General features: G+C 46.8%; 1 protein-coding gene across 1 annotated transcript in view; it reads left to right on the top strand.

Moving 5' to 3' along the window:
- The first annotated feature begins 5,196 nt into the window (after positions 1 to 5,196).
- Positions 5,197 to 14,932, top strand: part of VMP1 (vacuole membrane protein 1) — a 117,049-nt gene continuing 107,313 nt past the window's right edge. Inside the window, exons 1-4 of the mRNA XM_056865141.1 lie at positions 5,197 to 5,292; positions 8,302 to 8,437; positions 10,841 to 10,931; positions 12,815 to 12,925. Of these exons, the coding sequence (XP_056721119.1) occupies positions 5,217 to 5,292; positions 8,302 to 8,437; positions 10,841 to 10,931; positions 12,815 to 12,925 (414 nt within the window). The 5' untranslated portion in view covers positions 5,197 to 5,216. The remainder of the gene's footprint in view (positions 5,293 to 8,301; positions 8,438 to 10,840; positions 10,932 to 12,814; positions 12,926 to 14,932) is intronic.

Genomic DNA, 14,932 nt, shown 5'->3' on the forward strand with positions numbered 1-14,932 from the left:
GCTTGCTTTGGTAGGGGCAGGAAGAGAAGACTATTGAACTTTCAGTATATTGTTTTATGAACATAGGAGAATTGTTTACATGTGTCACTAGTGAACAGATGGCTCTGTTGTCTAATCAATTCTGGCAAAGTTACTAGTGTATTTCAGCAGAGGTTCTTTGATTGGAAAGTCACTAAGTGTGGACAGGATTCCCTCAAAGACTGCTAGGATGTTGCTACTGATCTGCCCCTACTGTGCGAAGCATGGGACAAGGTGGGGAGTTTGTTGGAAGTCTAGTGATGTTGGGATGTGTGCATGCATGTGCATGCCTAGGACTAGGGTTGGCATTCTGGTCAATTGACTGGTCAGGTACTGTCAATGGTCCACCTACTACTGGATCCTAGTCAAATGTTCTGTTAAGCGAAGAATGTCACTCTTTAGATAGCAGCTTACCGTTTGTATTTCACGATGATCATGTTGGTGCTGGAAAGTGCTGACAAGTCACAGCGGACTTAGGGCGACCCTGGAGAGTTTTCAAGGCAAGAGATGTTGAAGTGAGTTCTGACTTTTTAAAGACCTGAACAATCTGGGTCCAGAATTTTTAAAGGACATTGAACGCATGAACACATGAAGCTGCCTTGTACTGAATCAGACCCCTGGTCTATCAAAGTCAGTATTGTCTACTCAGACTGGCAGCGGCTCTCCAGGGTCTCGAGGTCTTTCACATCACCTACCTGCCTAGTCCCTTTAACTGGAGATGCTGGGGATTGAATCGGGGACCTTCTGCATGCCAAGCAGATGCTCTGCCACTGAGCTATGGCCCCGCCTCTATACAAATCTATTCTACTTCAGTCTGCCTTCAATCAGAAATATGCCTGGTGACCATGTGGGATAGGACCATCTCAAAGGTGGTGTGTAGGGTTGTGGCTCGGTGGAAGAGCATCAGCTTGTCGTGGAGAAAGTCCTAGGTTCAATCCCCGGCATCTCCATTTAAAAAGATCAGGCATTAGGTGATGCTGGAAGACCTCTGCCGGAGACCCTGGAGCGCCACTGCCAATCTGAGCAGACAATACTGACTTTGCTGGACCAAGGGTCTGATTCAGTATAAGGCAGCTTCTATGGGCTCAAGTGTGGCACCAAAGTGGTGTGTTGCCTCCAGAGGGAGGAGCTGCCTTGTACCTTTCCAGGTAGTATTTCAGCATTGGGCTGCACCAGTACTGTCTAGAGCAGCGTTTGGGCTCCTTAGCTAAAGTTGCCCGCTGCTATCCTTTTCCTGCTTGTCTGCTTTCTTCGTTAGCGAATTTATTATGTATAGTCCGCCTTTCTCATTGATACTCAAACTTGAATGCCTGTTCTTCTGATTTATTGCCTAGGTCAGGGGTCCCCAACGTGGTGCCTGCCAAGTGTTTTTAGGAAATGGGCAGGGCCAGGCACGGTTTTTGCCCAGCAAGGCTTCCGATTGACTATTGGATATTTGATTGGCAGTGCAGATTTTTTAAAGCGTTGCTTTGATAGTAGCTGCCACCACTGCTCAAGGATCTGCACTGTGTTACTGAAGTTAAGCTGTAGCATCACTTTGTGGCTGCCTCCTCCTCCTGCGGCAGCCATTGTGTGGCAGCCATTGTATTGCTGCGCCCACCGTGCCATGTCAGAATTCCAAAAGAGCCTGTAGGCTCAAAAAGGTAGGGAACCCCTGGCCCGGGTTATTAGTGCTTTTAAAACTGTTTTTCCTTCAGCTGTGAAGTTTGGGTTGACGTTGTTGTGATTGGCCTCCTTGGGGACTTTTACAAACCAAAATATGGAATATAAATTTTTAAAGAACAAACAAAAGTCGTCCTATCACTTCTCATTGTGAGAAATAGAAACTCCCCACCCCTTTTTTTGTAACGGGTGTGTCTTATGTTTTTCAGTTCCTGGAATAGAGGCACGTTAAAAGTTTGCCTGTTTAAAAAATTGGGAAAGGTTGTCACAGCTCTTTTGCGTAAAGTTACTTCACTGTAAATTTAACGCCCCCAGTTTGGCTGATCCATCTCTTGGGCTGCTGTGGCCAAAGCCATGTTTTGATTAGCAAGTTATTGGATCATCTACAAGAAGATATATTATGAGATGGGCCCGGGCTGAATGAAGCACTGTTGAAGAGCGGGTTACAAAGAACTCCTTGTGCGCGGAGGTCTCTTGAAGGCAAATGTAAATAGCCTCAGAAACTCTGATACGAAACAAAGGAGAAGACAAACAAGAATGCTTTATGCAACATGTCTTGCATTTGGGGGTGGTGATCTGCTTGCGAGGGGTGAGAAAATTGGGCTTGGAATCCGTTGCATGAAGCTGGCTGATAAGCCACCTAGCTCATTCTTGTCTTTAGCGACTGGCAGTGATTCTCCAGGGTCTTAGGCTCAGGAGGGTGTTTCACAACAACTGTGATTCGAGATCTAAGTACAGATGGTGGTGGTTGAACCTGGGACCTTTTGCATGCAATAAACATAATCTGGGCAAGAGCATGGTAGACGTCATGCTTATTCTTTGTTAACAAGAGGCATTTCACAAGGAACGAGAGACTGGGTGTTGCTGCCACCTGTACACACTATGTTGTGCAGCTTTAATGGGAGGAAAACTGAAATGTGTAATTCTAAAGGCCTCCAAAGGCACACTTAACCAAGGTTTGTTTTTCTTAACCACGTCTAAGCAATACATGTGAATACCTTGGCTAAGAATCATCTAGAAACAAGGATGTGAAGCTATTATATATGTGTGTAAATAGGAATTATCATCTAATGCTGTAGATTGTTTTATATAAAACAATTTATACTGCACACTGTGAGTAGATCCTACCACTTCAATGAGCAATGTTTGAAGCCTTCCTCCAAACACGGGTCTTCTAAGAGCCACTGAGGCTGAAGGGTTGGATCAACCCCATTGTCTTAAGAAACATTTTGCGCATTCCAAAAGAGAAAGCAGTTTGCAGGAGGGTTTTTTTGGTGCTCTTCAGAATTTCTTTGTTTTTCCATCTGAAACTGAAAAAAATGTCCGTAGGAAAAAACCCTGGTTTTCGCACCTCAAATATACTCCAAGCAGCTAAGGCCATGGCCATTTTCTTTGCCTCCCATCTGGAAGATGGCCCACAGCTCTCCCGTTATAAATGGTGCCTCTATTACCTGCCTTTCAGGGGTCAGGACTTGTGCGTATGTTAAGTGCCATCAAGTTGCTTCCAACTCATGGCGACCCTATGAAATCTGTGTCCTCCAAAACATCCTATCCTTAACAGCCTTGCTCAGGTCTTGCAAATTGAGGGCCGTGGCTTCCTTTATAGAGTCAATCCATCTCTTGTTGGGTCTTCCTCTTTCCCTGCTGCCTTCCATTTTTCCTAGCATGATTGTCTTTTCCAGTGAGGCTTGTCTTCTCATAATGTAACCAAAGTGGTCAGGACTTAGCTCAGTGAATTAAACTACTGGAGGCTTGGGATCTTTACCAGGCAGCAGGCGATAGTGATAACATTCTGTCTGTACTGGGTCAGAGAAGCACCTTTAATGAGCCTTTGCGGTTGCTTTACATTTCTTTATCAGGCACTAAAAAGTTTCTAATGTACAAATGAAGAAGAAGAGTTGGTTTTTATATGCCGACTTTCTCTACACTTAAGGAAGACTTAAGGAAGAATCGCCTTCCCTTCCCCTCCCCACAACAGAAACCCTGTGTGGTAGGTTGGGCTGAGAGTGTGTGACTAGCCCAAGGTCACCCAGCTGGCTTCATGTGTAGGAGTACGGAAACCAACCCAGTTCACCAGATTAGCCTCCACCGCTCATGTGGAGGAGTGGGGAATCAAACCCGGTTCTCCAGATCAGAGTCCACCGCTCCAAACCACCGCTCTTAACCACTACGCCACGCTGGCTCTCCTAAGGTTTCTGCTCCTAAAGCTTTAGATGGTATGTGCATGTGTATAAGACAGTGGTCGGCAAACTCATTAGTCAAAAGAGCCAAACATCAAGAATAGAACGATTGAGATTTCTTTTGAGAGCCACCGTTCTATTTGCTCCCCCCTGCCCGCCCTCACCGGGAGAGCGCCCTCCCCTGCAGCACCAGCGTGGGGCCTGGGTTGGCAGAGCTCAGGGCCAGGCTGGGAAACCCCGGGACCCTCGCGGCCCGGCCGGGCAATGCAGGGGGCTTTCCTGGGAAGCGGGGGAGGGCTGGCCACGTGAGGAGGGAGGCCGTCATGGTGCTGGGGGGTCCGAGGCGCCAGCTCAGAGCGGGGGGGTGGCTTGCGCCTGCCTGCCCACCAGCCCCCACGCCCCACAGGGCAAGCGGCCCAATGGACCGATCACCCCTCCCGAGCCTCAGTCCCCCGCAGGGACGCAGCCCCAGCAGGGCAGAGGCGGCTGCACCACACGGAAGCGCTGGCCCGGGAGCTCACCCGCCTTCCTCTCCGCTGCTCCGGGAGCCCGCCTGCGCGCCCGGCATTTGAACGTCCGGCCCGGCCCCTTCCTGCCGGGCTGGCTCCACCTGGGGCGGGCACTGCTCACGGCAGACCCTCCTGGCAAAGGCATGGCGCCGCCGCCCCCTCCTCCGACAGCCGAGCGCGGGAAGGGGACTTCGCGAGGGCCGGGCCCCCGCCTCCCTCGGCCCATTCTCTCTGGGGGCTGGAGAGCGGCCTGGTCTTGCGGGAGGAGCGGGCACTGCTCGCTGCCAGCCCGGCACGCGTGTTGCGGCCGCCTCCCGCTCGCCTGCTGGCTCCTCCCACCTGGGGCGCGCTGGAGCCTGGCTCCTCTGCCTGGCTGGGCGCGGGGATGCAGAGGAGCCGCACTCAAGGGGCCAAAGAGCCGCATGCGGCTCGAGAGCCGCAGTTTGCCGACCACTGGTATAAGGGGATTGTTGGAATCAAGCTTTATTTTCCTTGTTAACCTTTTACCATAATATTTTCATCTGTCTGCTTCCTTGAGTGCTTATGGTAACTTGCGCCCTCTTGCCTCTCTTCTCTCTCTCCCCCCCCCCCATTTAAATGAAACCAGGGTTTCTTGGGAGGTCTGGCTGTGTGGGATTGCTCCTTCTGGTGGTGACTATGAACAGCAGGTTGCCTGTTCTAAGGTGCTTGGACTTGGCAAAACTGATGCTGTGGTATATTACGAGCTGAACCAGCTTGTACGGGTGTTAGCTTTGCTTTGTTTGATGTTCTGCTTAATGCTTTTGTGCCCCCGGGCTTGTTTTTTTTTGTGTGTGTGTTAGGTCCCCATAAGTGACTGATCTATGAAATGGCAGAAAATGGAACAGATTGTGACCAGAGGCGCTTAGGAATGAACAAAGAACAGCACAATGGGAATTTTACAGGTACGTAGATGCAGTTCTTGCCTCTTTAACAAGGCGCTTGAAGTTCTTGCAGCTGCTCCGTGCTTGCTGTTAAGGTGTGCCAGGCACAGTGCATTCAGAGGCTGTGTCCAGGGCGGACACATACCCAAATAGCCAGCTCAGCTGCTGGATCTGCCACTCCTGTGTTGTCAACTGCCTTGAGTATCTTCTGCTTCTGGTGGTAGCTGCCTCTTCCTTAAGAAGAAGAAGAGTTGGTTTTTATATCCTGCTTTCCCCCTCCTTTGTTGTTGGTGTACCATCCAGGTCAGGGCCAGAAAGGAATACTGGTGCATAAAACTGCTGTCCAGTCCATTGAGTCAATTGTGGCCAACCTTGTTAGTACCAAAAAATGTGCAAGCAGGGTGTGAAAGCAAAACCCCTCCCCTGCTGCTATCCAACCCCAGAAGGGTTACCTGTTAAGGACCAGGGGCCAAGGCTAAATTTAGGGCAGAAGCTGATGGTGGAAGGGGAAGACCCTGGTTGAAGAGGAGATGGTTAGCCGTTGGGGCTTTTCTAATGGCCCCTGGCAGACACATTGGGACTTTCCTAATGGCCCCTGGCAGACCATTCCACAGAGAATTTTGTCTATTTGCAGCACATGGCACCATTAGATGGTTTCACTCTGATGAGCAGAGCTGCCACAGAAGAGCATGATGGGTTCAGGTTCAGTTTTATTTCATATGGCCAAAGGCCGTTACAAGAAATAACAAAAATAAAACCCCGTAAATCCTGGTAACAATCATTAATAAAAGTTGCATTTTGGTAACAAATTAAAACTGGAGGGGTGTATTTCTGTAGCCTGCCGGATCTTATCAGAATACTAAACATTGTTAAAAAATCAACATTCAGGGTTATCTGGTATTTAACTAAAATGAACAGCAAAACCGCTCAAAACTTGCAATTGAAGCTGGGAAATGATGGAAACCCAGATAATAAGCTCTCAAGCCCATTGCGATTTTAGTCCCAAGCTTTAAAAGACTGCTTAAATAGAATTCACATCAGTGTATAAGAAAACCCACTTCACATCGACCTCTTATAGATGGAATTTACTGTTATACGTTGGGCCGTACAGTTTGGTTATAATACTTTTGGTTGGCCCAAATTTTCTTTGCAGCTAAAGCAAAGAAAGCAACTCTATAAGAGACAGCTGGCTCCTTATCCGCAAGGAGAAGTAAAACTTTCTCTACCATATAGTACGTTGGCCAAAATTGGCCAAAATTGTCTCTAAAAATGTCGCCTTGTTACCAGATATAATGGCCATACCAGCATATAATGGCACAGGTCTTCCGGCTCTGAACCTCCACAGATACACAGATGTTGAGCAACTGGTCGTTAGGAATAGCATCCTTTGAGCACAGCAGTTTGCATAGTTCAAAAACGAATAGATGTAAAGGCTGGTCGTAATTTTAAAAATGTGATCTTAGACCAGTAATGTGCCCTAGAGAGATCTATTTTTGTTTGTCCCAGAAATGAAAATTTGGAACCTAATATAACTTGTCTATCGAACTCTGTATCATACCTATAGAAAAGAGCAAGGGTCCCGTAGCACCTTAAAGGCTACAAAATTTCTGGCAGGGTATGAGCTTTCGTGAGCCACAGCTCGCTTCTTCAGGTACCTGTGGCTCATGAAAGCTCATACCCTGCCAGAACTTTTGTAGCCTTTAAGGTGCTACTGGACTCCTGCTCTTTTCTACTGTATCATACCTATATATCTGGACCCTGCAGTTAAAGTCAGCCTGGGAAGCCCCACGAACAACATCTAGCAGACCATGTAAGCAATACAAAACAAAACAGCACGACGGCATCAACAATTAAGTATGTCAGAATCAATAAACATATTATTACTCATACACTCAAATTACAGAATTTAATAACAAAAATAGAAGGCAGTCTACACTCTAAATCACTGGTTCCCAACTGGGGGGTCCGTGGACCCTCAGGGGTCCGTGAGAACTAAATTAAGGTCCGCGAAACAAAGTTATCCACCCATAATAAATTAATATTTTCAATTAAAAGTTCTCTATTATAAAAATATATATTCAAATATTATTCTAAGTTTAATGTTTAACTAACAGTTATGATTAAAGTTTATTTTCAAATTCTCGGAATTTTTATTTTGAACCTTGGGGTTCCTGCACCGAACAAAAAAGCCCTAGTGGTCCCTGGTCAAAAAAAGGTTGGGAACCACTGCTCTAAATGCTCTGAGCTGTAAAGTTCATGAGTATGTATCACAACACGCTGAAACAAAACTGAAGCAGCTGAAACCTGCCCAAATCCGAGGATGTAGATGCTGTTGTAGCTTGCTCAGAAGAGGAAGAACTCAGGGTTGTGAACTTGCCCAGAAATGCAGGAATTCATTGTACGCATCATTTGAGAGTGTCTAATTGAACCCCCTGTGGTCTATCTACTTTGAAACTGCACATAATTCTTGCATGTAGGCTGAGGAAGCAATGGTTCGAAACGAGGAATAAAACATCTGGAGTTCTCGTTCCTGCACTTCTGGGCAAGTTCACAACCCTGAGTTCTTCCTCTTCTGAGCAAGCTACCACAGCATCTACAACCTCCGATTTGGGCAGGTTTCAGCTGCTCCAGCTTTGTTTCAGCGTGTTGTGATACATACTCATGAATTTTACAGCTCAGAGCATTTAGAGTGTAGACTGTCTTCTATTTATGTTATTAAATTCTGTAATTTGAGTGTATGAGTAATAATATGTTTATTGATTCTGAGAGACTTAGTTGTTGATGCCGTCATGTTGTTTTGTTTCGTACTGTTGAGAGTTTCAGCATAGGTGTTCTATTTTGGTATATTTTGCATAAGACTGTGTAAGCAGAGCATGATAATGACGTGACGGGCTCCCAGAGATATTCAGTTGTCTCTCGTGAGCAGATGACAACAATACCGCCCAGAGGGAGGGGGCTTTTCTAGGGGTAGGGGGATACTGTTCTTGCTTCCCCTAACGTTCTCCCCCTTTCCCCCCTCTCCATCTGCAGAGCCTTCTTCGTCAAATGGACAGAAGCAAAAAGAGCGAGAAGTACGGCAGAGTATTGTACTCTGGAGGAAGCCGGTCATTACCATGCAGTATTTTTTCCTGGAAACGCTAATAAACTTGAAAGAATGGACCATAAAGTAAAGATACCTCCTCTTAACTTTCCCTGCTCAAGTTGGGAGTTGTGGGAGTGGGGGCTGCAGTGAAGGGCCCAAGTTACACCCCCCTTGCTGACCTCTTTTTAATAATTTACCCAACAAATGGCATGCTTTTATCTAGTTGATCAGGCTTGTGGGGATCCCTACAGTGTTCTGCAGATCCAGGTTCCTGTTTGCAAAAGGGTTAGGCTGGTTTTCTCTCCCCCTCCCCTCCTAGAGGCCATCAATAATTTTGTGCAGCCCATTCCCTTTCTTCATGGGGGGTTGCATATCCAAATGAGCGCTGCCTGTTTTTATATCTGCTTAGAGATTGCATTTATCCTTTGCCAACTTAGCCATCTCTGTCAGTTAGGAGTTCTTGGATTTAATTTGTTTTGAATACTTCAACGCCTCCTTTGCAGTTTCAGTCTTTAAACTAGGAACGCAGTATGAGAAGTCATATAAAATGTCATAAGACAGCAATCAGTTTCTTTAAAAGAAAAGGCAGGCCACATAAGGGGAGCACTAGTTGAACACATGAAGCCTTGGTTCATCAAGGTCGGGATCGTCCACGCAGACTGGCAACGGCTCTCAGGCGGAGGGCTTTCACATCACCTGATCCTTTTAACTGAAGGTGCCAGGGATTGAACTGGGGACCTTCTGCATGCCAATCAGGTGCTCTGCCACTGAGCCACAGCCCCTCTCACCCCTGATGCTAAGTTCGTTCAAAAGCTTTTTGGAACAGGAATTTCTTCAGCTTTCTCTGGGAGGCCAGTAGAGCAGCCTCTGAAAAGGGCCTTGTGGGAAACTCAGCCAGTCTCCCTTCAGAAAAGTCTGGCTCCCACAGGAAAGCTCCATCTGCCAATCTTTGCTTTAGAAAAATAATTTTCATTAACTTCTTACTGTTGGTTGATGGCTTGTGTACTGAGCATCTCAGCGACTTTCAATGTGTTTACCTTGAATCCATTTGTTTAAACCATGGGTCCCCAAACTTATTGAGCCTGGGCACCTTTGGAATTGAGGGTGTGGTGGGCAGAAGGCTGCCCCTGCGATTGGCTGTGGGGTGAGGTGGGAAGAGCTTTCCCTGGTCAGGGAACACGTAGGTAGGCACCAAGAGAAACTCCTGTGAGAATCTGTTTTCTACATGGTGTGAAATTTCTTGGTGCATTGAAACAAACCAGGTGTTGAAATAAGTATGTTCCTCTTAAAACATTCCTTAAGAGCTTTGACTGGGGGTGGGGTGGTGGAGCTGATGCTTAGGGCTGGGGAGGAGGTCAGAGGTTTGTTATCTGTAACAACTTAAAGTGTTTTCCTCTCTCAGGGCAAAGTTCAGGATTATGTGGAACTTGCTTTCAGACCCGCAAAGAGGACTTTGTTTCTTACCTGACTGTTTGCTTCAGTAATTGACACTGGTATCTTAATCCAAACAGTTACTTGCAGGTTTTGGGCAGAATGGCAGTGGAATGGGTTTGGATAGATGCACAACTGGCTGGCGGATCCAGTTAATACAGGCATGCCTACGAGCTTTCAGTCCGTCAAAATGTATTACGATACAAAATCAGCTCCAAAATATTAACAAACAAATAAAATAAAAGTAGACTCATATCACATGGCAAATATAAGACAGTACACATAAATTGGGAAGGGCGCAAGAAGCCCTCCCCCATCAACCAGGCAGAACTGTTAGGACTTCTACAAGCATTCACCTCATCATGTTAGACCGAGTCCAGGGGTCTCTTTTCTGATAGTGGCAGTCTGGATACCTTGGGGGAATTTTGTGAGGCATACCTGACCCCATTCTCTCTGCTACTTTCACTGTAAAAAAAAAAAAAATTCCTAATATCCAACCAGTACCTTACTACCTGTAATTTATACCCATTATTGTGAGTCCTATTCTCTGCTGCCAACAGGAACAGCTCCCTGCCCTTCTCTAAGTGACAGCCCTTCAGATACTTAAAGAGAGCAATCGTCATCCCCCCCCCTTTGGTCACTAGCTCAGATGGATTTTTACAGAGGCTTAGATTCATCTAATGTGACAGTAGGACAATCAGGAGCTGTTGGCTAAGCAGCCCTTCTTTGTACAGAGGCAGTATACCCTTAATTACCAGGTGCTGGGGGCCAACATAGGAAAGCCATTGTTGCCTTCATGCCGAACTTCATAGCCTCCATGGGGTTGTTGTATGGAAACTGCTGGTCTCCCAGTCAGAGGGTTTGGCCTAATCCAGCAGAGATCTTATGTTCTCTGCCACTTAAGATATAGTCATTTAGTGTTGACTGTGGTTAAGAAGGGGGGAGAACTGATGTGATCCATCTTGAAGATGGAGTATGGAAGCTGATGACAATTGCATGCCCCTTTTCCAGCCCTGTGAATCTCAAAATATTATTATTTTTTCTTTCCCTCCCCAGATTGTGGCACCGCCGGCGTATCATGGCGTCTCTTTTAGTGCTACTTGCGGTTCTCACATCTGCGTATTATATTGAAGGAGCGCATCAACAGGTAAGCATGATGCTTAGTGCTGATCTGAGGCCTTCTGAGTGTTCTAAGAGCCTTGTTCGCATCTTGCAGCAGTCCTGGCGCCAGGTGGAGGGTCTGCAAACACATTCATCAACAGCAGGCACGTTTCTTCTGGTAACATTCCTCCGCTCTTCTCCAGGCTTAGGCATCTGGACAAGGTCAGAGATCCGCTGCTCATCTCCTGATTTACAGGGCCTTTTGTTTGGGGGTCAGTGAGACAAGGACAGACTCCTCTCGCCTTCCTGCCGTGATCATAGTTGGGGGCAGGAGAGAGAGAGAGAGTCCTTGGCTCCACAGTCATGTGGATTTGCAGGTGTTACGACCTCCTCTGGTTTTATGCATCATGTCAGTCTAGACCAGCGTTTCTCAACCGGGGTTCCCCGGAACCCTAGGGTTCCATGAGAAATCGTTAGGGGTTCCGCGAGAAATAGTGATGAATAGGCTAATCATATGTAAATTGTATGTAATCATATGTAGGGGTTCCCTGAGACATAAATATTATTTCAAGGGTTCCGCAAGGGTAAAAAGATTGAGAGACAATAGTTTAGACTCCCCCCTGTTTTGGGCACAATTCTTGCCTGACTGTTAAATCCAGACCAAATCTGTGGACTGCCGAGAACAACCCTGTGTGGTGGCCCCTTAATATTCCCAGGCTGGTGACTGAGAGCAAGAGTCTCGTCCAAAGGTCATTTAGTGAGTTCCTGGCAGAGGTGCTATTCAAACTAGGGACTTCAGCAGAATTTCTTAGATACTCGGGTGCAATAGATAAGAACGTGATGCACTTTTACCTGAAGCTGTGCTTTTAGTCTTTATTTCACATTTCCCCGGAGCTGAATTGTGCAGCTGTTGCATGCACTGGTGTCCCTTTTTGTGTATGCGCCCCTCCCAAACCTATTTATAGCAGAACTGGGGCCAGGTGTAGTCTCTGCCGGCTTCCAGTTTGCAAGCCGGCATTTACTGGGATCCACTGTTGCATGTTCGTGGGCCCGCTGAGGGCCGCCGCTTCCCCTTCTGTGTTTGCCAGGCCACAAGCAAAACGGGTGCCGAGGGAGTATTGTCTGCAGGCCTTATTGGGTGGACAGGGATTGGGGCCATTGACTGGACTTTACTCCAGTCTCAGGCTGGCTGTTCAGAAAATGAGTAGCTGACCGAGCCTTTGAAGCACTCTCTCCATGATTTGAGTCCGGTAGCATCTTCAAGGCCAACAGAATCTTCCAGTGTATAAGCTTTCACGAATCAAAGGTCACTTCATCAGATACCGTCTGTAATTTATGAAATGAGCTTTGGCTCACAAGAGCTGATGACCTGGAAAATGTTGTACCCTGGACTTGGATATTGTTCTACAGAGCAACATGGCTGCCCACCTGATACGAACTCTTAAGGTGCTGAATTCTGGCTATAGCTATCCATCCTTCCTCCCTCGAAGAAGAAGAGTTGGTTTTTATATGCCGACTTGCTCTACCAGTTAAAGGAGAATCAAACCGGCTTACAATCACCTTCCCTTCCCCGCCCCACAACAGACACCCTGTGAAGTAGGTGGGGCTGAGAGAGTGTGACTAGCCCAAGTTCCCCCAGCTGGCTTCGTGTGTAGGAGCGGGGAAACAAATCCAGTTCACCAGATTAGCCTCTGCCTCTCATCTGGAGGAGTGGGGAATCAAACTGGTTCTCCAGATCAGACTCCATTGCTCCAAACCACCACTCTTAACCACTACACCACGCTGGCTCTCTATACTTTAACCACCGCTCTTAACCACTACACCTACCCTGATGTCTCAGAACTGTGTAGAATACCAGTCTGCTTGCTTTGATGTTGTTGGCTTTTCTGCTTCCTTATGCAAACGTCATTCTTTTTTTCCCCTCCACAGTATGTGCGGTATACGGAGAAAAAGTTCTTATGGTGTGCCTACTGGGTAGGCTTAGGCATTCTGTCCTCGGTTGGACTTGGAACGGGTCTTCATACCTTTCTGCTCTATTTGGTAAGCAAAAGTGTGCGTGTGTGTGTGTGTTCCTTAGCAGCACCAAGATTTTGTGTACTCTGTGGGAAATTCTATTTTTAAATAGTGCCAAAAGACCCCAAATTCTGTGACATGAGAAGCAAAATTCTCTGTCCTGAATACATTGTGTGGCTTAAGCTATTTTGAATTATTTCTTTTCATTTTGCTCAAGTTATCTAGTTTTTAACTGGGAGTCAGTCTTGCTTAGGCATTACATGGCCAAGCTTTGGGCTTCTGTTCTCCCCTGTCCCTCTTCCCTCACATGCTGCAGTTCCTTTCCGAGGCAAACTGTGGTTTGCCTTTAGATTTCTGGCTTAGATGTAAACTGTGGATTGGCTGCATAAAGGGAGAGATTGATGGGTGGGGGAAGCATGTGAGGTCAGAGCTCAGGCAAGATGCTCAGAGTTTGGTTTGGGCATTTGATCCAGCTCAGACCTATTGTTGGGTCTAATTAATAAACTGGCTGGATGACTCCCTTTCCAAAAATAATCTGAGGACTGAGCATTGCCCCAGGAAGGATAGACAGCATGTGGAGAGCAAGTGAGAGTCAAAAAAGCGGGGGGGACGGACGGAGAGAAGGACAAATTCTCCTTCTCCATTCCCTGAAAATTCAGGGAATCCTGGAGGGTGGGGCTTCCAATTTGTCCCCTCTGTTGTTTGTTGTCCTCCCTCCACCACCACCACCCCAGTCGTAATGGTGAGGCAAACTGAAAGCCCTGCCCTTCTCATCCCTGAAATCTTATCCAGCAAACAATTTGGCTTCTGAGGTTTGAGCTGATGTTGCCTATGCCTTCGCAACCAGTAGGGCTAGAACCTTTCTTGGGTGAAAGCTTTAGGCAAATGAAAACCCTTGTCCAGTAAAAATGGGCTTTTTCTGTGCTCCTGAATACCCGGCCATGAGTAATGTAGGCAAGCCCAATCTCAACTTGGAAGCAAACCTTCCTTTCATGGGTTTTGCTTAGAAGACTGTGATTTATATACTGCCTATATTATCTTTCAATTTAGAAGGATTCCTCTAGCACAGCTGACATAAGTTATATATCATAAGCTGCCTTGAGCCACAGGGGAAAGGGGTGTGGTATAAATACTTTAATATCAGCATTGCTTCCATTCCCTCAAGCACATACCATAGCTCTGTAGAGATAACTTCAGGCTAATAACGAATCTGAAATCTTGAGATAAAATAAACTATCCCGCCCTGAATATCCTAAACATTTTTATATTTCTTTCTGTATTTGTAAAGAAAATTCTAAAGCCTCCCCAACATCTCTGTTCTCAACAGGTTATTGTGATTGTTCGCCTCTACCCGTCATCTAGTCTTACTCTTGCTGATTCTATGACCTTAGACAGATCATGACAGGGAGGTTTGCATCACTGTTTGGCTCTCGTGGCCCTTTCTTGCATGCCCAGGGTAGTGCCAACCTCCACTTTGAGGTCAGGATCCTGGAGGGTGTTTTTTTTCCATCTTCTGGGAATGGATTAGGGGTCACTGGGGGTGTGGGGGGGAGGTAGTTATGAATTTCCTGCATTGCACGGTGGGTTGGACTAGATGACCCTGGTGGTCCCTTGCAGCTCTATGATTCTATGATCCTAAGTGCTGGCATTGTGGGTGTGGGCATCAATTTTCCTGGCTGTGTTCCTTAACTCCTGGCTCTTCAGGTTTGCCAGTCTGCTTCTTATCTAAGGCAGGAATGGAGAAGCCAGCTACTGCCTGGTAGTAACTGGATGGCAGATGCCTGGCAAATACATGGGATACCAAATCTGGGATTTTTTAGGGCTGCAGCCTAAGAAAGATGTAATGCTAAAATGTGGATACTCAGGTTTTGAAAGCAATCTCTGCCCGGCAGTGATTCAGAAGGCACTAAATAAAACGGTGTCATGGGCTGCCAGAGTCAGCCGTCACTGCCTCAAAGGTTTGGTACCATTTGCGGAGTTGGTTTCTTGTCCCTTTCAAGAGAGGGATGTATCTTAAAACTGTTTGCCAGATTG

The sequence above is a fragment of the Euleptes europaea genome, chromosome 19 (genome assembly GCF_029931775.1).
Source record: "Euleptes europaea isolate rEulEur1 chromosome 19, rEulEur1.hap1, whole genome shotgun sequence".
Lineage (NCBI taxonomy): Eukaryota > Metazoa > Chordata > Lepidosauria > Squamata > Sphaerodactylidae > Euleptes > Euleptes europaea.